Below are 27,648 nucleotides of genomic sequence, written 5' to 3' on the forward strand. Positions count from 1 at the left end.
GTTCCCGTCTCACCGCACGCCGTCGCAGCCCATCACAAAAACAAGGATTGCTGTTATGATCTGCTCTCCTCAGCACTGGAGATGTTGGAAATGCTTTTAACGTGGGTTATTTCAGGTCAGAACAATGAAAATCAATGATTTTATCTTTGCTCCTTGGTTCAGCAACACCTTGTGTTCGTCAAAAAAAAAAAAAAAAATAAAAGAAATGGGGCGTGCACAGAGACAGCAGGGCTGGAGGGACAGGACCCAGGGAATGGCTCCCAGGGCCAGAGGGCAGGGCTGGATGGGATCTTGGGAATTAGGAATTGTTCCCTGGCAGGGTGGGCAGGGCTGGCACAGGGTGGAATTCCCAGAGCAGCTGTGGCTGCCCCTGGATCCCTGGCAGTGCCCAAGGCCAGGTTGGACACTGGGGCTGGAGCACCTGGGACAGTGGGAGGTGTCCCTGACATGGAATGGGGTGAAATTTGCTGTGTTTTAAGGTCCTTTCCAGTGTAAACCATTCTGGGGCTCTATGGTTATTGAAGTATGCTAAATTTGAAGGACTAATTCCCTTTCTGCTTCCATAGTCTTCATCTCAAGCATTCAGGGCAAATACATTGTGTGATCCTGGAGATCTGGGAAAATGACCAGCAGATACATGGTCAAGAAACCCTGGGCTAGAACTTGATTTATTTTCATTACTCTTAAGTACACTAACAAAAAAGAAATTACTAGCTTGTCTCCTTCATTAGCTGCTTAGTTCAGAACAAAATCTGAAAAATAATCTTTTGTTGCTTTGTTTTCCTGGTTTTTAAAATTTTGTTTGTGAGGTTTTTGCTTTTGTTTTTCTTCCCCCAACACCTACTTATTAAAAGAAGTATATTAAGTAGAAGTGGAAAACTTCTTTTTTTTGGGTCAACCAAAAAATTTCCATGCTTATAGTACATCAATTCATCTTAACTTCAATCCTTTCAAGTGAAAAAAAACAAAAACTCACCCATTTTAGAGCACCCAGAATATTCTTTTTAAAAATTCAGAACTGCACAACAATAAACACTGTTTCAAAAAATTAAAATGAAAGTAATAAATTTTCATAAATATTTTCCTTTTTTCTTCTTCTTTTTTTAGGTTACACTTCTTTCTGTTAGTTTTTAGGTCAAAGATATGTGTTTGTTTTTAAAGTTAAAAATTCCTTCTGAATTTAACATGCTCTCATGAATAATTTGCATGGCCCCCATGGCACTTTGCAGTTAATATTCATGCAAGGAAAAGTTCAGGTTCAGAGTTGGGTGATCCAAACGCTAACAGATGCAGTTTTACTGCATTGTCAATTGCTCAAGTTTATACAGCATTATTAATGTTAACATGAAATACTGACTTGACTTAAGTCAGTGGAGTTACTGAAATCTAACAGGGACTTAAATGAAAGACAAAGACAAAATGCAAAAGGCAGTAATTAATCCCAAGCAAAATTTCCCCCCCACCAAAACCTTTTTTCACCAGGAATTTTATGATAATCTCACCCAACAGAAACTATTCCTCTTCATGAAATCCACTGAAATATTAAAATTTATCATAAACCACCTCTTTTAAAATCTATGTTAATTACTGTACACTGCACTCTGCAAGCTCTTTCTACATCAAAGATTGTTGTGACTAAGTAGAGGGTACGCTGAAGAACTCAGACATAAAAAAACAGCAGTCATGAAATATTCATCCTTCGAGCGAATCGCTCCACTTCATAAATATTCCATGTTTTAACCTAGTGAATTTTATCCATGACTCTGCATTAAAAGGACACAATGACATGCTACAGATTTAAAATAAGCACCCACAAAAAGATATATACAAACATACATGCCCTACTCTGTGTAAGCTGACAGAGAAAAGTGCGTGGCCAATATTTGGCCGGATTTTCTTCACTTGTCTGCCTTCTTCCTGATTCTCTGTAACACACAAAGCTCTTTAGACGAGATCCATTTTATAAGTGTAAAACTGACTGACTGAATTTATTGTCTCCTGCTGACCAGGAATAAATCAATGAAATACACGTTTATATTGCCTTCCACTTGCTGTGTTTTTATTTTTTTTGCTGTACTACCTCGCAGCTTGAAAACCATTCTAATGCCCCCTCACACTACTTTATAATGTAGATATCCTCTGAAATCACCAGAGTTTAGTCTAGCCAGGACCAAATTCCAGCCTAGAACTCCAGGATAATTAATTCCTCTGCAATTAGGTCAATCTTTCCCAGTAGAAAGTGTAAATTTTGCTACTGTTTTGCCATCTCTGATGCAAACCTGAGTGAGTGAAAGGATGAGTGGGGGGTTCTTTCTAGCTGTTTCCCAAAATATTTTCAATCTTCACTCCCCACGCAGACCCACAAGTCTGGGGGAAGCCAAGTTGATGGCATCTCTGCATAAAGGTCATCAATCAGGCCTTGAGAGAAGGGGGTTTTTTTCTTCCCTTTTTGGTTTTCCGTTTGTCTGTTTGTTTGATTGTTTTTTTTGGTTTCGGTTTATGGATTTTTGTTCGAGTTTTTAATTTTGTTTTGTTTTGCTTGAGTTGTGTTTTTAGGTGGTGGTGGGGTTTTTTGATGTTGTGAGGTTTTTCTTGGTTGTTGGGGTTTTGGTTGCTTGGTTGGTTGGTTGGTTGGTGGTTTTTTTTGTTTGCTTTGGGGTTTTTGTTTTTAGCTGTTTTTTGTGTATTTGTTTGTTTTGTTTCTTTTTTGTTTTGTTGTTGGGTGGTTTTGTTTTCATTTGTTTGTTTTGGTTTTGTTTGGGTTTTTTTTTTTTGTTTGGTTCCCACTTTTTTTTTTTTTTTTAAATACTTCCAGAACTTCTGTTCTCCCTGGGGGACAGGACAGCTCAATTTGATGAACTTTTCTTCTTCAGTCTTACACCTGAGTTACTTAGCAATTAAACAGTGGCATCAGATGGAGTAACTTGGTAAAAACTAAGAAATAGATGATGCTTTTTGTTTCCAAAGAGCATTCAGGAGGAAAGACATTAACGATAAATCCATGTTACCCAGAAAAACTGAACCAGTAAACTCAAGGAAAATAAAGTCTTTTCTGTCCATATTCCTTCTTCTTCAGGTTCTAAAGTCCTCTGGCTTTCCTCAGACACCTTGAAGCCTTTAGAGGATACTTCTGATCAATTTTTTTTTGCTCTCCACTGCACAGTGGCATGAGGGATGCTGGTTTTTTTTTTTTCCTAAAACTGTCCGTGTTATTTATTAAAAAAAAAAAAAAAAAAAAAAAAATCCTGATCAAAATCTTGAAAATCAGTCAGAATTTCTTACTTCAGCTATTAAATTATACTTACAAGTTACCACGGCCTTATGCTTTGTTTTCATGGGTTGTTTTACTCTTTTTCTTTCCAGTAAGAACATTGTGGCCACAGTGCCAGTTGTATCTGGTGTTACGATATCTCAACAATTCACCTGGGCCCACAGCAAGTCCATGTTTAAGAATACCTTCTAAAATATGCTGCAAATGCTCAACAGTACTGAAAAAAAAAATGCAACTTATCATCCAGTTTTGTATTGAATTACAGTCATTGCTAATATTTGGGTTTGAATTATATCTGCATTATCCAGTTGTCTATGTGGCAGTGCTGCTGCTGAGTGTCTGAAAGCCAGATTAACACATTTTCCTGCTTAATGACTTCTCCATCAGAAATTCACATTGTAAATATAGTCTTTTATAGTGCAAATATTTCCTATTTATTCTCTGATCAAATAATTATAGAATTGCAAAATCATTTAAGCTGGAAAGGTCTTCCAAGACCATGGAGACCAATCTGTGACCTAACCTCACCTTATCACTTCCATGGTTCTTTCTGGCCACACTTTTTTTGATACAAATCCTGCTGGTGTTTTTTTTAATACCATCCATTTTCCATCATCTCACCCACTCTTTTTTAATAATAAGAACAAATATTGGAGCCAACGAGATTCCTGAATATTAAAATATAAAGCATGTTAAAAGAAAAGCACACACATAAAATTGGTTTGGTACCTCCTGCAATGGTTTTAAAACGGATCTGGGTTTGGTTTTCTGGTTCATCTGTCTACATTTCAGCAAAGGCTTGAAAACATCAAAGAAGGAGAAAAAGTAACATAAATTTCACCAGAACAAGAAACAGTAGAAATAATCAGAAGTAAGGCTTAAAGTGTTCTGCTGCTTGGTTGAAAACATAAGAAGAGAAGCACCTGAGCACTATTTATATCTAGAAAATAAATCCAGCACTGAAAATCTGTTTTTGTCTGTTTGTTTAATTGTTGACGTCCACCTCAAAAGAAGAAGTGGTATTTCTAGATGAAGCTGGAACTGCAGATTGTATCACAGTGGCACTCAGGTAAAGGAACAGGGAAAAAAAAAAAATCCCTGAAATATGCATAATCTGAACGATGCCATTTTCCAGTTATCTCTAGAGCAGAGACAGCCAGCTAGATCTGATGGGTCTCTCTCACCTTATCAAAATCCCTTATCTAAATCCCCTCTTCTTCCTGCGTTTTTCCTGTTTGTAAGTTTCCCTGGGGAAGCAAAGCTTGGGGGTGGCTCTTTGGACTGCAAGGCAGCAATATTGGGGTGTGATGGCACGCTGTGATTTACAGAGCTCATCCTGCATGTGCTAATGATGCCCTGTTCTGCTCCTAATGCTGATGAATCCTCACAGTCAGCCACAAACCTACCTGTATTTAGCTTTAAAGCTGGTGAATAATGGGCCCTGAACACCTGTTAAAAAAAATGTTAAAGTGCAAGCAGACTATTTTTTACACTTTTTAATTTGTTCTAGTCTCTGTCAATGCACAGCACCTGTGTCTTTAGTCCCTTTGCCACAGGTTTTGGTGACTCTTCTTCAGTCTGGGAGGATACTTTCTGTGCTCCCAAACACTGGAAATGTTTGGTCCTGCAGCTGATTTAGTCCTACAGATCCCATTAAACACCAAAAAAATTCAATTTCCCTGAAGTTTCTTTTGAGCTGTGCAGTCACTTCTCTCTCCGTCTCTTGTGATGCTGTTCAGCTGCTTTGCTAGGCTGTTTTGATTTCTTTTCATCAGGCTCCCTTCATCACTTTGTTCTCACCCAGCAGGCCATCACTGTTATGTTTCACTGTACTGCACCCTGGTTTTCTATTAATCACATCTCTTTGCTGCTCCAGTTCTCACCAGACAGGGTGCTGCCACTGTGATTCAGGTGCCACACATTGGCTAACAACATGAAGGAAAAAAAAAATAAATAAATTCCTGGGTTCATCACAGTACATTGTCTCCTTCCTATCCAAATATGGTCATCAAGGGTGTTAGAAATGCAAATAAACTAGATTTATAGTGTCACCCACAAATCCTGTCTCCTCTCCTACTCAACCTGTAGAGTTCTCGGCTCCAAGCAGAACTGTCACACCAAGCCAAGTGCCTTCAGCACAGAAAATGTAGATTTTAGGGCTGCCAATTCAAAGCAGAACAGCACAGCTACCATGGAGTATTTTTGAATGAACACAGCTCAGGAGAAACGTGTTGCGATGCTCCATGTTACAGAATATGTAATTAACATCAGTGGCAAATGAAATGATATATAGGGGGAAAAAAGGCCATTTAATCCAATGCTAATTACCCAGATTATTGTAGTGTTAATATATTTTTTTTTCTTAAGCAAGGGTCAGGTATTTCTCCTAAAGTATTGTTCAGCCAGGCCAGCCAAAACCTGTGTAATTTAATTATTTCTGTGTTTAACTCTAAGATGCATGAAATGCTTGACACATCCCAGTTCTAATCAGTATCAAGATTCATAGCCTGCTAATTTAATATTTACATTCCTTATTTTAGTAAACTTTTTATTTCATAGTCTTTGGGCATTCATCTATTCAGCTGCTATGCTTGAAAAACAATCTATTTTATTCTGAGTTACTGATTCTTTCAAACTGGTCAGGTCCCTTCTTCCACACTGAGAGCAAGTGATGAAAGCACTGATGTTTCAAAAGCATCCACCACCTTGCATTCAGATTAAGATATTTATTTACTTTGTTTATGCTTCATTGGTCAGGATCTGTTGGTTTAATACAAGTAAAACTGATCCCAAAGTCCCCACCACAAAATTAATCCACTGCTCACTTTTGTTGCTGACTTAGGCTAATGTGTTGTTCAGCTTCGAGCTAATGACTACTGCAGATGTTTCTTATTTCATGCCAGGAAAAAGCAGAAGCTGAAATTAAATATTTTCTTTTTATGACTGTCATCATTCCCCTTATAAATTACAGCCCATTCAGTCATATTTTTGAATAAATCAAATGACACTGACAGCGCAGTTTTCCTATCTGCAAAAATTAATCTTAAAGGACAAAATTCTGGCCTCATTAGGCTGTTCATAATGAATAATATAACTGATGATTAAAAAGTTGACCTGCCTAAGAAGGAGAGGAAAGTAATAGGAATTTTTAAACGAGACATGCCTTCTCTCTCTCAATTGCAGCAAGATTACATTTGTACTTGAATATGTTGGCATACATCTGTCTTCATGTTATTTCACACCCTTACAGCCCTCAGTTAACACACGGAGAAAACCAAGACAACTTTAAAAAGCTATTTTTGTTTGATTTAATGTCAATTCAAATTGAGTTTGACAGAACTGGATACTTAATACGAACTGGATGCTTTATATTTCTAGATAATGTTAATATTATACACTAAGATTTAGCTCTTAAAAATTTTTTTCTTAGTGGGTTCTCAGGGTTTTAAGTCTTGATCCACAGGCACAGTCGATGTCATCACTGCCTGTGCAAATGCAGCTCTTGTGCTTACACAGGGCTGCAAAAACTTCTCAGAACCTTGTCTCAGCTGTATCTAAGGAGTTAAGAATCTTTACTAATGATGAAAACTCCTCTTTTCCACAGTAGGAATATTTTTAGTTTGCACCGTCCCAACAGAAGGAAGTTGGTTAATGTAGGGGAAAGACACACCTGCCATAAGAACATGGTTTTTGTGTGCAGAACTAAACTCAAAAACATGGTTTGGAAAATCTGAAAATGGTTTGGCAGCGTTTTATGATGTTTTTTAATCAACATTAATACTTAAACTAGTACTAATGTATTACATATATAATATATATATACGAATACATTCTGCTGAGTCCCATAGTACTCACTGTAGGTTCTCACTGAGAATATAAGGGCTCTGGAATTTACAGATATCTTGGATTTCCCCTCTGAACCTCTGAATCCACAGGAACATCACTCCCTACCCTGTCTTTCAGTGTGTGGGATCCTGCACAGGATAAATATTTGCAAGCTCTGGAACTTCTTTCTGTGATTTTTTTTTTTTTTTTTTTTTCTGCACAAAAGGAGTGAAAAATTGTATTACCCAGAAGTCACATTTTCTGCAATAGCCTATGTCTATGTGGATGCACTGGTACAAAGGGAAAGGGCCAGGAAGAGCTGTCTATGAATGAAAATGCAATATATGAAGCATCTCCATGAGGTCTGAGCTTTTGTATCTCGCTCTCTAGGCAGAAGGTGTTTGTACGGCAAAACTAAATATTCCAGGATATTTTGACCACTTCTGTTTGTCTGTTAGGAGGTAACTGCAGGACATCATTAAGGATGGGAGAATTTGAATTGTTCAGCCTGGAGAAGAGGATTTGGGCTGAGCTCAGGGTGGCCTTGCAGGGCCTGGAGGAGCTGCAGGAAACGTGGAGAGAGACAATTGCCAAGGGATGGAGGGACAGGACCCAGGGAATGGCTCCCAGGGCCAGAGGGCAGGGCTGGATGGGATCTTGGGAATTAGGAATTGTTCCCTGGCAGGGTGGGCAGGGCTGGCACAGGGTGGAATTCCCAGAGCAGCTGTGGCTGCCCCTGGATCCCTGGCAGTGCCCAAGGCCAGGTTGGACACTGGGGCTGGAGCACCTGGGACAGTGGGAGGTGTCCCTGACATGGATGGGGTGGGAATGGATGGGATTTGGGGTCCCTCCCAACCCAAACCATCCCAGGACTCCATGATCAGAAAACTATGGATATGGACAGGCAAACAAAGCAGATTGTATGTGCATGTCTCACACCCATCAATTTGGGGGGAAAAAAAGAAAGCAAACCAAAAAACCTTAAATCTGGCATGCATTCAAGCACACTGGAATTAGTTATCTGTCAAGAGCATAGATCATAAGAGTGGAACTACACGTACTTTCACCAATTATGCATGAAGTGACACATAAACCAAACAGAATCATAAATACCAAGGAAGATGAAGTTTGATTTCACCAAATTGTGAAGCTCTTGAATTCTACCTCACTCTTCTCCTAATTTCAGAGACAAAAAACCTAAGGTCATGTCCAAATCAACCTTTTGAATTTTTCAGACCACGTAATTTCCTGATTTAGAGCACAGCCATTCCAGTGCATGTTTCAAAGTGAGGATGGTATCAGTAACTTGAGAGTTTGTCTCTCAAATTAGTATTCTAATATTACAGATATAGCCACGGGGGAGCAGCTGAAACATTAATTTCAATCTCATTGATTAATTTCTTCTAACATAGGAAATAATGTATTGACTCTCCTAACTCATGGTTCAATGTCAGTTCTCAAGCAGGTGTTCAGCTCAAGTAATGCACATTAAATACTAGCTCAGCAACCGTAATTCAGCATGAAACCTCATGCCTTAATAATTCTGGTCATTAATATAACATTAATATAAAATAATTATTATTAATCATTATTTTATAGCATCATCAAGTTGGAAAAAAGCTGAAAAGAAAACCACCTCAAAACCAGTATCTCTAAGTTGAATTATTCATATGCTTCATACAGTCAGCATTCACTCAAATCCTCATTATCCTCATTTTCCATGAATGCACAAAAAGATGAGCACTTGGCATGTAGTGTCTTTTCACCCCAAAAAAACCATCCAAGGTAATTTACTGGGAAAATGAAGGGGGAAAAGTGGGGGCATTTCAGCCTTCTTACCAACACCTGACAACTGGTACAGCACAGACAACCTGGCTAAATAGCAATAAGTCCAGACAAAATCCAAAAGCCTGAAATGGGGTAGGAAAGGTGAGACACCCCTCTGGTATTTTTCTTCCTGTTATTTTGACTGATAGTTACCATAGTTAACTATTTTAAACTATATTTTATTATATCATCTCATACATGATTTCGCTGTTTTCTTGATTGCTTGCAATAAAATAAGCATTCCTTCTGTCTCCCAATGGGAAAAAAAAAAGAAAAAAATCAGCCATAGACTTCTTATGGAGTTCCTGTAATTACGCTTTTATTTGGGGAAAAAAAAAATGGGTTTTTTTTGGAATAAATTAATCCCTTGTTGAAAAACGTTAAAAGGCCTCATCTGATCTATGAGTTCTTCTACATCCTTCTAAAACCTCCAGCAACACAGCTCAGTGTCCTCAACATACTAAAGAATAAGTTTTATTTGCTCAAGACAATACTAGTTGTATATATATTCCAGTTTAAAATCTTCAACAAGTTAATTTATTATTCTGGAACTGAAAAAAAAAATTGTAAGAGAGTAGGTATATCATTCCACAGTATTTTAAATGTTTAAGGGAATTTTGCATCTGGATGGTGAACACCAAAGACCCTTAAGCAGAGATTTTAAATTAAATAAACTGGAATAAGTGTAGAAAGGAATCAGATCACAGAGAGTTATGCAGTGAAAAGAAATGTCTGAGCTACTAAATAGCAACTTTTCCCAGTTAGAAATATTAAATTTATTAGTAGAAACATCTGGGCGCTCTTATTCTTCTGCTTCTGAACAGAAGTATTTTTGTTACTGGAGAAAAGCAACTAACTGAACTATTGTATCTATTTTTTTAGTAGCAAAGAAGTATTTCCTTAATTCATTACTTAAAAACAAGTAAATATACTTGGAGACAAAATAGTAAGAAAAAGCGATGCCAAAACATGATGTATTTTTGCTCAGCTTAATGAGCCCTTCAATAAATAGTTTTGAAAAAAAATCTGTTAAAAAACTTGAAGGGGAAAAGAAAAGCAAAAACAAAAACACAACAATAATGTCCATATGTCCCTGGATCCAATAGTCAGCTTTTAATTTGTGTTTCTTTTACTCTGGAACAAAATTGCATTTAGAACTTGCATTAAGTTCAACACCACCAGGTTTTCCATCTGATCATTTTTTCCTAAGAAGTATAAAATCTTCTAATCTGAATCTCCTAGGATGCCAGAATTAACATCTCATTAAAGACCAATTTGCTTTTTCAGCTAAAGAATCAGCTTCCTTCTGGCATTTTTTTTTTTAGCAAGTTGCTTCCATACTGTTGAGTCACATCCTTCTGCATAAAAATCCAGGATAAAATTATATTATATAAAATGGGAAAACAAACAGAGTGCTTCAAGAATGGTTCTTAAGTCAAAATTCTATGAGAAATTATGTCTGGCCTCTTGAAAACCACCAAAACTATTTACTTTGCATTAGCCAAGAAGCTAAAGGAACAGGAAAATAAAGCTTCTACCCCATTGCTAACAAAATCAAATAGTAATTAATCCTGAGCATGTAGATGCTTAGCAGTCCCTAATCTGTAGGAATTAGTAATTCCTTGTAAGTGGTGTATTCCAAAAGTATAAAAAGCCCTGCAATTATTAAAGTCTTTAGAACTGGACAGAAACACGAGGACCTCTAGTATTTGCCAATGGTAATGGCATACATAAAAAATGATCTAGTTACAGCAACTGTCTCAAAGGCAGCAACAATTGATTAGGAACAATAAAATTGATATAGTTTCTGTGTTTTGATAATGATGACAATATAATAACAACAATAACAACAACTTTTCAGAAGTGGTGACAGACCCATTTTAAGCACCAGGACAGGGACACTGAAGAACAAAGTCAACATGACACGGAGCACCACAACAAACAGCCCAGCAGCTGTGTCAGCTTTTCTCACAGGCACCCGGACCACTCCAGAGGCACTCATGGATGTGAAAATGTGCAGGATACTGTGTACCAGAATATTTCGTTTCATCTTGATGAGTCATGTGCTCTGCTGTTTTAATCCAGATGCAGCTGCTGCCCACCAAGGCCTCTTTCCTTCGGAGTGGGTTCAAAATTATTTGAACACTTCTCTTTCCAGACAATGCTAAGAGCACCTATCCAAAGAGCAATTTCCCCTGTCTGCCAGCATGAGCTCTCCAGATTTTTATGTGCTGCCTACTTCACTGGCAGATCTGACAAAACATAACTTGGTTTATTCTACCTACTTCTTCTGAAGATGTTTTAGAAAAATATATAAGGCCATAGACACAACACATTTCTGGGGGAACCATTTTTGTTGTTTTCTTTTGTTTGGTTGGGGTTTTTTGTTTGTTTGTTTTTGGTTTTTTGTTTTGTTTTGTTTTTTTCCCCTCTGTTCCTTTTTCTTTCTCTTCCTCACCCAATTAAACAAGGCAAAACCTCATGGAAATGGACCTGGTCACCAGAGATGCCTCCTTTCCAGCACAAAAAGCCCAGGCAGGTATCAACTCTTGTTTCTGGAGCACCCTGCTTTTAGCAGGCTCTGTGTACTTGGAATTTCTAGTTAAATAACACCTGGGTGGAAAGTCCACACCTCACAGTTTGTCACAGTCCTCCACAACCTATATGCATGCTTTTCTGAGTATTTTTGCATACAAGGCTTGGCACCAGTGTTGGAGCTTTTAATCAAAACATGATGCACTGCTGAGTCCTTCATCCCTCCAGCTGAAAGCAAGGGCTGGGGATGTGTTTTTGCAAATAAGCCCATGATCAAAAACCTTGTTTTTCTTTGCAAGGTCTCATCCTGAGCAGTAGGCCTGCCAACAAGAGGCTGGATGTTTTCCATTTGCCCTCTAATTAGATGCATAAAATGCATAAAATCTCCTTTGGAGTGTACCACTGTTCACCCTCTAGTGTGTGACCAGAACTGCTTATCCTTTGCCGGTTTGTACTTCCATACAAAAAATTTGTGGGCAGAAAAATTGGAAAATGTGATATGAATTCCAGCATGAGGAATTCATTTGACAGGGCATTTCTCATTCAGGTGTTGAAATGTTCACTGCCAACAAACATTGTGCAGGGTCACACTGAGGGTCACACTGACCAGTGGCACCATGCATGCTTTTAAGGTCTGTCACGTATTTCAAAATTCTTTATAAAGGAAATATTCTGATGAGACCTAACAGAATGTTAGCCACCATTTTTACAGTTGCCAGCAGCATTATGGGGTGCATTAGGACTGCCAGCAGGTCAGTGTGGGTGATCCTTCCCTCTGCTCAGCAATGGCACACATCTGCAGTTCTGGTGTGTCCAGTTCTGGGACTCCACAGGACAAGAGGCACATTGCGGAACAAAGGGACCCAAAGATGAGCAAGGAATTACCCTCAGGATTGTTCACACAGAGAGGCTCCAAAAAGGGCAAATCAGAGGTGAAGAAGTCATTGCCCTACTTTGCTCAGCACTTTTTGGGCCACACCTGGAGCGCCGTGTCCAGGTTTGATCCCTGTTACACCAAACGGGCTGCAGAGGGTGCAGAGAAAGGAACAAAGAGGATCCAAGGGCTGGGATGTCTGACTCGTGAGGAAAGGCTGGCAGTGTTGGGTTTGCTCAGCCTCGAGGAGAGAAGGCTGAGGGGACACCTTGAGGGGCCCAAGGGGCTCCTGGGGAGGCTCTCGTTGGACACAAGAGGAAAAATTTTCACCGTGACAATCAAGCACTAGAAAAATCTCCCCCAGGAAGCGATGGATTCCCCAACACTGGACATTTTTAACACTCAGCTGGGCAGGACTCTGGCCCATCTTGCCTGGACCATGATTTTGCCAAAAAAGTTTGACTAGGTGATCCTTGAGGTCACTTCCAATCTGAGATTCTGCAACTCTGTGAAGTCACATTACTGCACCCACCTCACCAGCTGTGACTCAAAACCTTATTTTCACAACAGATTAACTGGCAGTCTATGCCAAAGGCAATTGTTTTGGCAGAAATATTGTAAATTATGACTTACAACATTTTCTGCCCTACAATCAATGCCATTTATCAAGCTATTCTGCTTGCATGCATTCAGACTACTCAATTTAGATTTCTGTGCATTATGCACTCTTCAGGCCACCCAGAAACTAAACATTAGGGCCTAATTTGTCAAATTATTTTTATTAATATGTATTGATTACTTTTAATGGAACTCCATAACCTGTGGTAACATCTTGATTATGTGATAATTTCTGCTTAAAAAATGTGTTTTGCAGTTAATTCCACATAAAACACTGCTGTGTAACAGAAGTGTGAAGCTCTAGTCTTTAGGTTTCAGAATAGAGCACTCAGAAATGTCCTGAACATGCTGGGAAGATTTTGTTTTCAATCTCTCCCCTCCCACTCTCTCTCACTCTTTTCACAGAAGGAGCTACCCTTTAACCATGGAACCTGATTATTCTTGCTGAATACAAATAAACACAGGCCTGCCTCACCTCTGATGTTAATCTTCTTTTACCAACAGAACTATTGAAATGGTTTGTGGAAAGTGAGAGCAACAGCAAAAAAAATGTAGAATAATTTCTGCTGCATTTTTTTTTTCAAATAATGAATCAGTATGAAGAATAAAGCATGACAGCTCTCTGAAGAAAAATTCACAGTTATGCAATAAAGTCTCCCTGCCGACAATAAGAAACGTGGTGAATAAGTCACTTTACACAGATGTTGATAATATGGGAATAAATATAGTCAGTTTGGGTGACACTACACCCAAAGCAATGACAATAGATGGGTTGTCTGAAATCTGGAGTCCACACTCCATTTCCCAATATCCTGGGCAATCTGTACCTAGGACAGTGTTGCACTAGGGAGAGGAATGCCAGGGATGTGTTTATTTCCCTCAAATCAAACAGTCAAGCCTGGAGAAGAAAATACAAACAAGGCACCAGAGCCAGGGACTTCTCAGTGATACCTAGTGACAGCACAATGAGAAGAAAAACTAAATTTCACAAAATTACTCTTAAATACATTTGGGGTTTTGGGGTTTGTCCGTTAGTTTCCTTGTTGTTTTTTGTTGTTGTTGTTGTTGTTGTTTTTGTTGTTGTTGTTGTTTGTTTGCTTGTTTGTTGTTTTTTTGTTTGTTTTTGTTTTTTTTTTTTTTTTTTTTTGGCCTGTGAAGGTGATCAAACACTGGCAAAGATTGCCATGAGAAGCTGTAAAGTCTCCATCCTTGGAAATATTCAAAACTCAGCTGGAAATGACCCTGAGAAACCTGTACCCCTGGATCATCCATAGAGAGGTGGGTTTAGGCTACAGACCTCCAGCCTCAGATCTCCAACTATTCTGATTTTGTGAGTGCCAGTGCTTTAAATGTCACTATTCCAAGCTACCTCATTTACAGTTAAGGTGAATAATTTCATACCAATTGCCTACCAGATGCACATGGCAGTAGGCAATTGCAATTCTTTTGTTAAGAGTGGGTTCATTTCACTATTTCTACCTTGGAAAATCCATTAGTACATATGTTCAACGTGTGGTGCAAACAACCCTCCTTTAAAAAAAAAAGGAAAAAAAAGGGCCACATATTGTAAGGCTATAAAAGCATCTTTGAAATCCTTCAGTTATTTCTAATCATGGCATTGAACACCAAGACTGACAGGAAGTGAGTGACAGGACTTTCATCTGCACTAATTTTTTTCATAAGCTCTTGTTCTGTCAGTTCAGAGGTCAGGAAAGCAAAAGTGGAGTCAGGTTGGGGAAATAAAGCCACAAAGCAAACAGATCAGAGCACTCTGGGCCTAATCCATCTTTCTGAATTTTTATTTAGCAGCATGAAAAGGGAAGAACCCCTTTGATTCCTGCATTTCTGGCTGAGAGACAGCAGCTGTCAAAGAAACAGTTTACTTTGGACACTGGGAAGACTGAACTGATGTGGAAAACTGCAATGTGCTAAGCAAGGAGCCCCCCAGTCACTTTGTGATCACTTAGCAGAATAAAGATGTCATGGGAAACTGGCATCTCTGGTTCACCTTCCAACTCTTCTCCCTCCACTCCACGCTGCACTTAGACACAGTTTCACTTGATCATTCACCACGAGATCATTAACTTGCTTTTCCACCCTTCCAAAATGCACACAGGCATTTTTACCATGTTTTCCAATAATGAGATCCTCTCAGTGAGTATTGAGAGCCAACATAAAAGGTACAGACACTTTCCAAAAGGATGCTGGCAGCCCATTTGACATCTGTTGTGTGTGGGTTTTTTTTTTTGTTGTTGTTTTATTTTTTTTTTGGTTTGTTTTTGTTTTGTTTTTTTTTTTTCCTTCACTTAAATAAAATAAACATGTTCACCACTTTATCCCCTCAGACATTTACTCAATTTCAGGTTTGGAAGATCAAAACCGAGTAGTTTTAAGACACTCAGATTTCAAATGACATGGTCAACCCATGGAACACACTCTCACTGCCCGATGGCACAATACAGTTTAAAAGTTACACTTTTTCTTGTCATCAGGGTTGTGTTTCTCCCCGTTTTCCCTTATGCACACACTAAATGAAACAGGAGTAATTTTTATTTCAAATAAAATTTCCCCCAGTGTCATATTATAGATCCCCTCGTGTGCTGTCCATGGCTAATGAGTCATCCAAATTGACAGGCAGCACGTTAAGAGTTTTCCTGAACAGAATTCATTACAGGCTCCTATTAATTGTCTGTAACAGTTCTTGTTTATTGTATTTCAATAATTTACATTATTCCTTAGAATTACTTGTGAGCTATTTAAAAAGACGTAACGTCTGTCAACCTCCCTGTAATGCCTTTCAATGCCAATATTAATTAATCAAAAATAATTTTGTTTCAGTTTAGGTTGCAGTTAATGTTCCCATATATGAAGACAAGAGCGTGCTGCAGAGTTAACTTGGAACACAGTGTTCTTATTATCTTTGGAAAACGTCCTGCTGTTTGCAATGTTTGATATAATCACCATTTATCTGTTTAGCTAAATCCTCTTCCACCTCGCCAGAGGATGTGCTGTACTGAAAACAACTAAAATATACATTTTCCTGCCTGTCTGTATCTTATCCTCTGCCAGTTTATCAGATATTTAAAATCTGTTTGAGCACTGAAAAACCTGGCTGCACTAATACAGTGATATTACAGATCTATCACCTCAAGTCCTTTAGTACAACTAAGTTTGCTATACAAGTAAACAGAGAAAATACATGCCATTAATGAAAGAGTAGGGTCAGAATGGGAATAGCAATTTAAAATATACAAATTATTGTCATGTGCATTTGTTTAGAATTTTGGTTTAGACACAGAGGTACAGGGTCACAAAAATGAAGTATGACAGAAAAGTAATTTTTTTAAAAATTGTATAAGATTTCCATGAATAAATTTATAAAAACACATTATTAGTGAAATTTCTTAGCTTGAATTTGGCATTATTATCATTATCCAGCTATTTTAAATCTTATTCCTATTAAGGTAATAAAGGGAGTTGCATTCTTGAGTATCCATGCAGCTCCAAAACTGTCTTGAGTATTTGTTGACCCCTTTAGGGAAGATTTCCACCTAACTCTTTGTTCTTCCTGGGTGCTTGTATTCATCTATTTTTTCTTTCCACTGCATAGTTCATGACTTGCTGCCTGAACGGGATTGCCTTTTATTTACCCACATTAATGCATGATTAAGTAAAATCCCTGTTGTCTTTTACTGTGAAAATCCTCCTGTTTAAGGTATGTCCCTTGAAAAATTTATGACTTCCCAGCTGGTGCCCAGAGTTCAGCAGTGCATCCTGCCATTGCACAGTCTGATGGTGGAGTCTCTAACGAGGGGGATGCAGACAACACCCAGATGCTTCTAAGATTTTCTGTGCAGTCCTTTTGATGGAGGCTGAGTGACACAGGCTCTTCCCTAAGTTGTTTTTTTTTTTGGTTTGGGTTTTTTTTTTTTTGTTTTTTTTTTTTTTCCCCTCACCCTCCTCTTTTCCTCCTACGTTGTACCTCCTGACATCCTAAATACCAATTTTTAACTTGGCGTTTTCAACTACACAGAAAATTGTCAAGAAGCCATTTTTGAGATATGAGGGATTAAGAGATTAGCTTTTGGGCAAAAACTCATTAAAAAGCCAAAGAGAAGCGACTTTTTGCTAGCATTCCTTCCTAAATCTTACATCTAACAAACACTCTTAGTAAAGTGATCACTCAGGGTCATGCACTCCTCTAAACACATCTTAAAATATTATTTTACTTTAAAAATTTCAGTATTTGATTTAATGGAGCTAACTGACTACCAGCTTACACTAACTATCATCATTTTCATAGGAAAAAATCATATTATTTTCTTAAAATGCCTTTTTTTCTCAGTGGTTTATATGAATGTGTACAGGGGTACATAACGCAGAATAATCTTTACTAAAAAATAAAAATAATTTGTATTTTTAGAGTTTTTAACAAGGCTAGACTGAAACCATACATGTAGCAGAAAAGACAAACACAAACTAAATTAACATTCAGGATTTTAGTTACTGTAGGAATATTAATAAGATCTCCACTTAACCAATGTTGTCCAGCAGATATTCCCCATGGATTGCAAAATAAAAATGCAACATCCTGCTTCTGTAAGTGCTGTGATTGCCACATATTGTCAAGTTATTTACTTATGCTTTACTCTGTTTACCAAACCGAGTTTCTGTTGAACAGCTCGAAGATTTCAGTTAAGTATATGTGTATTTTTTAAAGCCCTATTAATGCTCATCTGGTAATTACAGTGACAATTATCACAATATGATTTTTTTATCCAGATTCAGGCTTGTCTGGCATCCTCCCAGATAGGGGACATGCAAATTCCTGCACAATAAATCCAGATGTTTCCTGAAGGGGAGCCATGCCTAAGTCATTTTAGGGTAACACCACCTATATCTGTAGGATAAATTCATGCACTGATAAAAATTGTAGGGAAAGGGATGGAAAAGACGATTTGAGGCAATGTCTCCTGGCTTCTTGTGTGGCTGCACCAAGGCAACAAGGACCTTCATGTGCAACTCAAATTTTAGGTGGTAACTAGCTACAATGACGTTTTAGAGTCAGAAAAAAAATGCAGTTGGTGTCTGAAGTTGGTCATTCTCCCACAAGAACCAGCTCCATTTCTCTGCAGAAAGTTTAACTTAAAAAGGAATAAAATTAAATCCAAATTCCCTTAAAATTGCATTGTGTGGCACTTAGAATCCACTTTCAAAACAGCAGTAGCATTGTATTCATGAAAGGGAATGAAGGAAAAAACCTCATAAACAGAACAGCTCTGCTCCCTTTATCCCATGGCAGATATACTAAACCCACAGAACAGTGAAACCTGGTTCCCCCTGTGCAGTTTTTAAAAATGTTTTTACTAAATTAATTATTTAATTATTAAGTAATGAGAACTGGCCAGATTTAGGACAGTTGCAGTGTTGAGCCCAGATGTAACAGTTCCATCATTTTGCTCTGTAAATATATTTTTGTTCCTTCTTTGGGATAATACAAGAGCTCAGTTAAGTTTCAGTGAGATTTCCACCTTTATCTTTTCCTTCAGATTCTGATTTTCACCTCAAGTTTTCTTAATATGGAGGCCTGACCTGCTGGATGTTCTGGATCTACCACTCAAATTTAGGTTTACTTTGAATCAAGTGCACATCACGAAATTTCTGTACATTTGACCCATGCTCTATACTCTCATCTAATGATTAATTAGAGCCTCCACATTGGCAATTATTTTGAAATTCAAGCAAGTGACCACTATGTATTATTCTGTTTTTCTCCTATACTCTTCCTGTCTCTTCATTTGCATAAGAAATTATTATTTACTCTGAACATCAGCATAAAACTATCAGAAATGAAGATTTGAAGGACACTGACTGAAGAAGGATACATAGAATTATAATAGAATTGCGTAGAAGGATCTAGAATTATCTAGAATCCATCTTTGAAAAGTGTTGGTAACTTTCAAGTCACCACTACGGACTTTTTTGTGGAGCACTGGACTTCTCTGAGTAATTGCATTCTGCAGATGCCATTTCAACTGTTAATTATTATGGAGATGCCTATGGCACAGATATAAGATTAAAAATCTCCAATAATGACCAACGTAATGACCTCATTGATGCCTTGGGATTTCAGCTTGTATGTTTTTGTATCTGTAACCCTGCAATTCTTTGGTGTGTAAGTCTAAACTCCACAGCCAGTGTGAGCTCTGCTCTCCCAGTTTGGGCACACACAACAATTCCTCTCCAGGCTGAGAATCAAGGACCCCTCACTGCCTCAGCCCTGAGATGGAAACTAAAGTGAGCTGGGGGAGCAGGCTGGGGGTAAATGACTTCATTACCTGAAGCTGTCATTGGGAGATTAACCCCAACCTGCAAATGGAGCAAACTTGTAAAAGTGTGAAAACCCATGACTTGTGGTCCATTTTGTGTAGCTCTGGGGGGGGGGTTTGTCTGCCCTAAATGAACCTGAATACCTTCAATAAAAAAAACTGCTTTCTATTTTCTTACTTTCGTCTGGCCTCTGTTTTTAGGTAGTCCCAAAAGGGTACCACCATCACCACACAAAACGCCACGGACAGGATCGCTGCTTGGCCAGCCACAGGCTAACAGGGAGCTCTTGAGCTATTTTGGCAATTTGATTTAATTTGTACTTACCAACCTCCACAAGGCTGGAGCAGTTGGGGTCCGTGAAGCCCTCAGGACACTCACAGGAGTAGAAGTTGTCATTGAACCCTGACAGGCAGATGCCACCATTCTGGCAGGGGTTGGAGTCGCACACATCCGCTGCAGGGCCACAGGGAAAGGAAAACAAGGTTTGTGTAGAAAAGTCGCCAAAAAAGTTACCCACAGACCCTAAACACGTCAGATCTTTGGTGACTAAATACGGGAAGAAATTATGAACTCTTATGTGCTTTGAATGAATTTTGGCTGATTCAGTTTTGTATTTATTTAACACCACAACTCCGTGTAATCGTCTTTCCGTAACCTTCCACCTCATACAGTGTGGTTGTGTTAAACTCAATGCATTTGCAAAAGGCAAGAGCAAACAGTAATTTATTTTTTTAGTGTTTCTAACCTGAATACACTCAGGATATCTACAAACTGTATTTTGTCGCCAATTGGATAACTGGAAGCAATCCTAAAGAACATGCCCTAGGCTTTGGTCAACTTTAATTCAATAATTTTTGTCAGATAGTTTATATTTACATACATTTTTCATTTATCTCAATCTTCATCTTCAAAGGCGGGTTTGTACTCTCTACTACTCAGCATTGCATTTAAAAATAACAGTATTTCATGTAGTAAATGCATCTGAAAGAATGGATATTTATTAGAAAACAAGTACATTATTTTCTGTGGCTTTGGTTTCTTTTCTTGTTTGTTTGGTTTTTTTTGTTTTTATTTTGTTTTTGTTTGTTTTTTGTTTGGTTGGTTTTGGTTTTTTTGTTTGTTTGGTTTTTGTTTTGTTTTGTTTTGGTCTTTTGTTTGTGTTTTAGGGTTTTTTTTTTTTTAATTGGAAATTGCCAGGCTTCTTGCCATGCAATTGAAAAGATTTAGGGAAATTAACTTGGTTTATGTCAGCAGTACTGACATTAGAGCATGTTTTGGATTATTTTGGTGGCAAAACTCAACTCAGGATTTTTACACCTTTCCTGCACATGACTTTCAGGTTAATCCTTGATGTGAGAATTTCCATCTAAATATTGGTTATGAAATGTAACTGATGCACAAAAATGCCGTAATGAATTCTGTGCATCATTTGAACAGAAAAAACTGGAGTTGTGCAGTATTTTGCTAGGTTATTTGTAGTTTTATTTAATTTTTTGTCAGCTTTAAGGTGCCTTCGTGACACAGAGCTATCATGTGCTTGATATTAAGTTTTGTCTTAAAGGCTGTCCAGCATATGGTGAAGTAAAGCTGTTTGAGAACAGTACATTACATTTTCTAACTGAATTTAAATAAGCCAAGATTTTTAATTTTCTGCATTTGTTGCATTACTGAGGTAGCAAAGGATGGTTGTTTATGATTTCATGGGGATTAAGCAATTGGTTGTTAAAGAACAGCTACTATTAAATGAATGCTCTGACACCTGTATTCACATACCTCTAATTAAATTAATAAACTAAATAACATCTGGAGCAGGAACAGTTATTATGCAAATCCACATGGATATTCTGATTAAAATGAGAGAGGATATTTTTGTAACATATTTCCTGATTTGGCGTCCTTCTGATTTCAATTATGCCATTGGTGTAAAAGGCAAAAACACAAATTACTGTTTGAGTCTGTAAATTTTATATTGAATGACAAGCAGAATTCACACACAATTTTACATTGTATTTCCAGAAACTGAAATCTCCTGAAATGACCAAAGTATGGACAGTCAACTGCATGGTTTTAATTTGCCTAAAAACTTACGTTGGCTTTTTCATCCTGAAATAAAGTGACCGACCTGCGGTTTGGGATTAATAAAGCAGATGTTCTCCTCTGTCAACAGCCATTTATTTCCATGTTCAGGAAATGACTGCACTAATTGGTCTTTTGACCCACCACCTTGGCCTGTCAGTCACTGGTGTGATGTTTGTAATGTCACTATGCCACATCACAGAAATAAAATTAATAAAGACCACATCTAAATAAAATGGGTTTTTTTGAAAAAGGAAGGAAACAATGGTAACAGAAGTTTCAACCCATCTCCCCGAAAAAGAGGAAAAAAAGCACAAACAAACAAACAAACAACTCACAAAAACCCTCACAAAAACAAACAAAAAACCCCCAAACAATACCAAAAACAAAGAAACAAAAAGCCAATCAAAAAACAGCCTATCCTGTCTCGTTCTCATAATGTTAATGAGGACTAAAGAGGAAAAGTCTATACAGTAAACAACAATGTTTAAATAATATTATAGTATAAAACAAATATGATGCAGTCAGAAAAATGAGAAGCTGCACAACTCTACTCAAGAAGAGGCATCAGGCTGTGCAAATGTTGAAACTTAAATTACACAAAATCACGTAAAATGTTATCTCTGTTATTTATAGCTTATTGTCTGTGAAATGGTGCTGAACAAAATAAATATCAGCTTTGAATCAACAGCATCTTCCTCAATTTACATTTTGTGCCTCTTGAGAGGACTTCATGCTGAAATATTGAAATCTAATTTGTTATACATTCCACTGAGTTTGATGAACAGAATTTGATTTTGAAGGCTCTGTTATTAGTAAGAAAAGATGATATGGGTGCATTTTGTCTTAACACCACTGATAAAGGGTGTTTGTTACCATTAAAATGTCACACAGCTTTTAACACAACCACGGTTTTATAATTTAACCTGAGAGATTTTGTGAATGGAAGAGCAAAATAAAGAAAAAAAAAATAAAAGGAAATAAATCTTTTACAATAAATCTTGCAGGAGTCTGCTCTGTGCTGATGGCTTTCCATGGTGATTGGCAAAATGCTCTTTGTGTAACAGACTGTGTAATTTGACAAAATTCTGCAAATTAAACAAACACTCCAGGAGAAATTCAATTATTTAAAAAAAAATAAAAATAATCAAAAGACCAATTGTTATTGTACTTTTAAGTATAATAAGACATTCTGAAAGGATTCCAGTGAGATTCAATGTTGAATGGAAACAGTAATTTGTGTTTTTCTTTCTTGCATCTGACTAACCTTTCACTGCTCTTTACACGACCTCTGAAGAGTAGAAGTGTCTGAAGACACTACATAAACCTTTGATAGTTGATTTACTATCAAAGTGTCCTAAATCTGTAAGACATATATATATTTTTTTTTTCTGCACATCTTCCATTTCTCCTGAACATTTTGAAGTCAAAATAGTTCTTAAGCAAATAGTCCATCCTCTCTTTGGTGCACATGTCTGGTTAAGAATAAAAAAAAAGCATGGCAAACAGAAAAAAATCCTTTGATTTTATCCATGCAAACTCAAAATTAGAATTTTAATTAAGAGCCCTCCCTAGTTCCCCAAAATCAGGAAAAATTATACAGCAAAACTCAAATAAAATGGTGATATATTTGCTCTCTAATAAAAAAAAAAAAATCTCTTAAGGAATATGATGTTTTATGCCCATAATAAATAGCTCAGTCAATGAATTCCTCTTTTTCATTAAAACACCCAGAAAAAAAACCCAAACAAAAAACAACAACAAAAAAGAACAACAAAAAACCCCAAAAACAAAACAAAAAAAACCCCAAAAACAAACAAACAAAAAAAACCAAACAAAACAAAACAAAACAAAACAAACCTCTTCTGCAAGTCCATCATGCAACTTCACCTGTGTTCACATAACTACTTTTAAGCCACATGCTTTTCAATAAAATACTGAATACAAACAGGGAGTGGTGGAGAGTTGGGTAGAAGTAGTACTTGCACTCTTTGCTAAACTTTAAACATTTATATAACACATTTTTTTATTCCATAAAACCCCATAAAAATGAAACATTTTGTGGTACCTGACTGAGGAGTTCAATTCTTTGTTTGACAGCTAAGGACAGCCTGGAAGAAGGTGCCCAAACCTTGTGTGTATAAATAATGCAGCACTGTGTGATGTTAACAGTTAGCCCATCAATCCTTGTCAAGAACAGAAATTCACAGTTTATGAAACCAACTTTTGTGATGTGAAGGCTGAGGGAGATGTGCAGAGGGAGAAGTTCCATCCCACACCCACCTGCACCTTCACAAGGCACTCATTCTAAAAGCAGACAGACCAGCCCTTATAAGCTGCCCTTACCATCCACTAATTAATCTGCAATGAAAAAAAAAAAAAAAAAAAAGAAGAAAAACGTGAAAAAGAATTCCTTACTCCAACTTAAAGATATTCACTATTTAATGTTACAGCTTCTGGGACAGAAATACCTGCCAAAAGCTAAGGTACAGTATCCTGAATTAGGCCTGAGAGAAGAATTCCAGTCCCCATTGCACAACATCATTAGCCTGAAATGGAGATGATTTCCTTCAACTATAGCACCTAGAATGATAACTATTAGGTTTTCTGGCAGAACTGCTGCTCTGAGAGACATCTGCTCGAGACAATAATATGATGACAAGGAAATAAACCTGCCTTAAAAAAAAAAATAAAAAATCGTGTGGATTCACATTTCAAAACTGTAACCATAGAAGTGGTTGAATAAAGACCATTCAGGTGTTTGGGCCGGGTTTCCTTCTGTAATTTAAAAGTAGAGCCCACTCTGTGAAATAGCAAGTTTGCGTGGAAAAATTCAACCCTCTTTATTCTTTCACGTAATGGACATGAAACATAAATATTAACACATTGAGTATACATTATATAATGAGGCAGTGAAATTCACAGCAGCTGGTACTGAGATAAATGTGCTGATGCTCCTGCTGCAAACAGAATGACATATGAGTTTATGATGTTAGAAACACAGAGTTTTAGGGAGACACAGTGCTCTTTTTGGTGAAGTTCTGTACAGTTTGTGTTTTAAAGTTCAAGCTTTTGGTTCCAACACTGATGGGAAGAGGGGTGCCATCATTTCTGTCTAAAACAGCAGCCAAAATTGTACTCAATTTTCCGCGTAGCAACAAGAAATGTGCCTTATTTTAAAAGCTCTTTTGAAAGAAATAAAAATTATGGCCATTTGCTTTCATGAGAATAAAATTTGTTCCAAAGCAGAAATCTCCAGGCAGCACCAAAAAAGTTAAACAGCCCAGGACAGAGCCAGTCAACAGAAGTCTGGTATAGTTGTAGAAAAATAATCACCAGTTCTTGAGCCAAGAAGGGCACCTAAACTTCAAGACTGAGAAAGTACTTGCCACCTGTAGCATTTCCATGTTAAAATCAATTTTCAGAAAAAAAGGGCTTTAATAGTTTCCTGGTTTACAGAATCATCTGCACAATGCCCAAGGTCACACCTATTTCTCCACAGCTGAAGCACTACTGAGAAGCAGAACCATAAATCATGTTGAAGACACACCCATGCAGAGATGCAAAGTGCAAACATAGAAACAGATGAGCTCTGCAGTTCTTCTAAAGAAATTTTTAAGCTGTTTCTTCAGATTTAATGGTGAGGCAGCTAGTTTTTTTCTCCTAAGGTAAAAAAAAAAAAAAGACTGAATAATTAAATTGTCTTGCTTATTATTGAAAAATAAGGTTTCTAGATACCAATAGCTCATCGACCTCCTTCTGCTCCTTTTCTAGGCTGATTTGCTTACTATGCAGGTAGAAAGTTCAGGTAAATTTCTAGCTAGAACCAGAAATCTTGGCAGAGTGTCTAAATGGCTTTAGAAAATGCATAAAATGATAATATCAACCTTGAACATCCACTTGCTGGACAAGAAAACTGCACGAGAATGCAAATCTCAGAGCAAAAAATTCATGATTTTATCACAGGTCTCATGTAAATCAAGGGGGTTACTTCTGAAAGCCTCTGTGTTCAAGAGACTTTATGAACTTAAGCTGTAGCTTGTAGTGGAGAAGTGCAATGAACTTGTGTAACACCAGGTGTAAAAATTGTTTTTCTGGTCTTGTAATCTGAGGAGATTCACCAGCTGATTTCATGAAACCTGAGATGGCATTACAGAAAGCAAATCAGATTATTCTAAGCAGAGAATTACTGTTTGAATCCCACTCTGGGACTGGGCTGAAACATTAATACTGGGTGAGGATGAAGGGCTGACTTAAGATTTGGATTTAATCTAATGGCACAAGACTTTAAAAGTGTGCCCCTACTTCAATAGTTAGAATAAATGTCCCAAAGTAATGTCTGCAGAGATTAATTTCATAATAAATCCCCTTCTGCCTTAAAAAAAAGTATAATCTGTTGCCTTTTTAAAGGTCTGCACTATGAGCTACTTTATTAATTTGAATGTGAAAGAGCAGCAGGTCACTGCACTTCAGCCTGCTGTGTTATAGACCTTTTAAGCATCTGATGCCTGACAATATGAAACACAAGTAGAAACAGAAAACAGCTTAAAAAGTAAATTCTTCTCTCTCCCATAGGTTACAGAGAGTTCATTTCTATGCCAACAGGCTCGGCAGGGAAAAAAAAGGAATATGAACTATTCCTGTCATTCCACATCTTCATTAGTAAAAAATGGATCAAAAATGACTATAGGGGGGATGTGGTTATATAACAGGGTTCTGAATATTTTTACAACTTGTGGGAAAGCTTTCATGCACAGGCTGCTGTGAGGATTTGAGAAAAGCTGCCATCAGTCGAGACAGGGTTTCATCAAAGAGAAAAGGAAAAAAAAAAAAGAAAAAAAAGAGAGATATTCCCCTGCCTGCTCAGCTGACAGCAGTGGTGACACCACCCCCAGCACCCAGCCCCAGCCAGCAGCAGTGATGCTTCCTGGAGAACCAGGCAGAGGGAGGAAAAACGCCTTTAATGAAGACACCCTGGTCCCCATCACCACAGCCTCCCACATCTCCTCTCTCTGCACGCTCAACCAAGCTGGCACAAATTACCCAGGCAGTCCCTGCACGCTTTCCTTTGGGTCTGGTTGTTGATCACCTCAGCTGCTCTCATGAAGTTTTCTTGCTGAGACTCAGGTGAACAAACCTGCATTTCTGCACCTGTTCACATCTATGGGGTGAAAGGGGGTTTATGAAAAGGGAGGGAATAGGACCTTAAGACTTTCTGAGAGAGGCAATTAGGCTAAACTGTCTCTCCATTAATTTGTTTTGTTCAGTTAGAACTTTCAGAAGACATTCTGAGTCATGACAGAAATAATTTATCATTTCCAGCCACTTGTCCTTTACTTTCAAAGCTGATCAGGAGGTTTTTAGTATTGTGTACACTTTAAATGTATCAGTTAATAAAATATTTGTATTTCTTGCCCATCCCATTTTCCCCACAGGAACAATGAATGCACACAGTTCAGTCACTAGCACAGTCCTTCAAAATTAACAGTTCTAAGTGATTATGATCTTCTCTACACAGGTGACACCTCTGTTCTTTCTCGTTCTTGCAAACTTAAGAAATGCACTATTTCTACTGCTCTTGACTGTTTTCTTTCCACTTTCTACTTTCACTTCATCAGTGAAGCAGGACAATTTAAAACAAAATCCAAGCCCTTACTGTGGATTTATAACTTTTAAATGAAAATAACCAATTTCCATCCACATCTTAGATCTTGATTTTCCCTTTCCATTATTTTTTTTTTTTTTTAATGATCCACAGCATTTCAGGTTGGCAATTTGAAAGAACCAGGGAATGTGTCTGTTTGTCCACACACACATGTATATTTATCTCCACACTTTTATATTTATATATACTTTATATTTATGGAAATGAAAGTGGTTTGTTCTTCCTTTGTTTTCCCTACATTAGATGTACTCATTCTCTGGTTGCTAGGCAATTTTTAATCTCAGCATTGGTGAATTTATCTTTTCCCATCCTAAGCAAATCCAAATTTGAAAGTTAAGCAATTAAAAAGTCATCATTAACAGTTTTTAAAACTCTGATTATGCTACATTATACCCTTCTACCTTCACCAAAATGAAATACTGCAGAATATAAGTTCTAAGCATATTCTCATTTGAAAAGTATTAATTGATTTCTAGTTACTTCTATTTTTGTATATCCACTCTTAAACACCTTATTTGGCAACATGTTCTTACAAGACTTGCCAACAGCATTGAAGTGATGATGTTTTTCATATTTACACTATATGAAGACTGTGGATTTTGCTGCAGGTTTAATGATTTCCCTCCA

General features: G+C 37.5%; 1 protein-coding gene across 1 annotated transcript in view; it reads right to left on the bottom strand.

Annotated features, from left to right (window-relative positions):
* The window catches only part of EDIL3 (EGF like repeats and discoidin domains 3), a 229,900-nt gene that overhangs the window by 140,615 nt on the left and 61,637 nt on the right, over positions 1-27,648 (bottom strand). Inside the window, exon 2 of the mRNA XM_062514022.1 lies at positions 19,605-19,733. Coding sequence (XP_062370006.1) covers positions 19,605-19,733 — 129 coding nt within the window. The remainder of the gene's footprint in view (positions 1-19,604; positions 19,734-27,648) is intronic.

Source organism: Cinclus cinclus, chromosome Z (assembly GCF_963662255.1).
Source record: "Cinclus cinclus chromosome Z, bCinCin1.1, whole genome shotgun sequence".
Classification (NCBI taxonomy): Eukaryota; Metazoa; Chordata; class Aves; order Passeriformes; family Cinclidae; genus Cinclus; species Cinclus cinclus.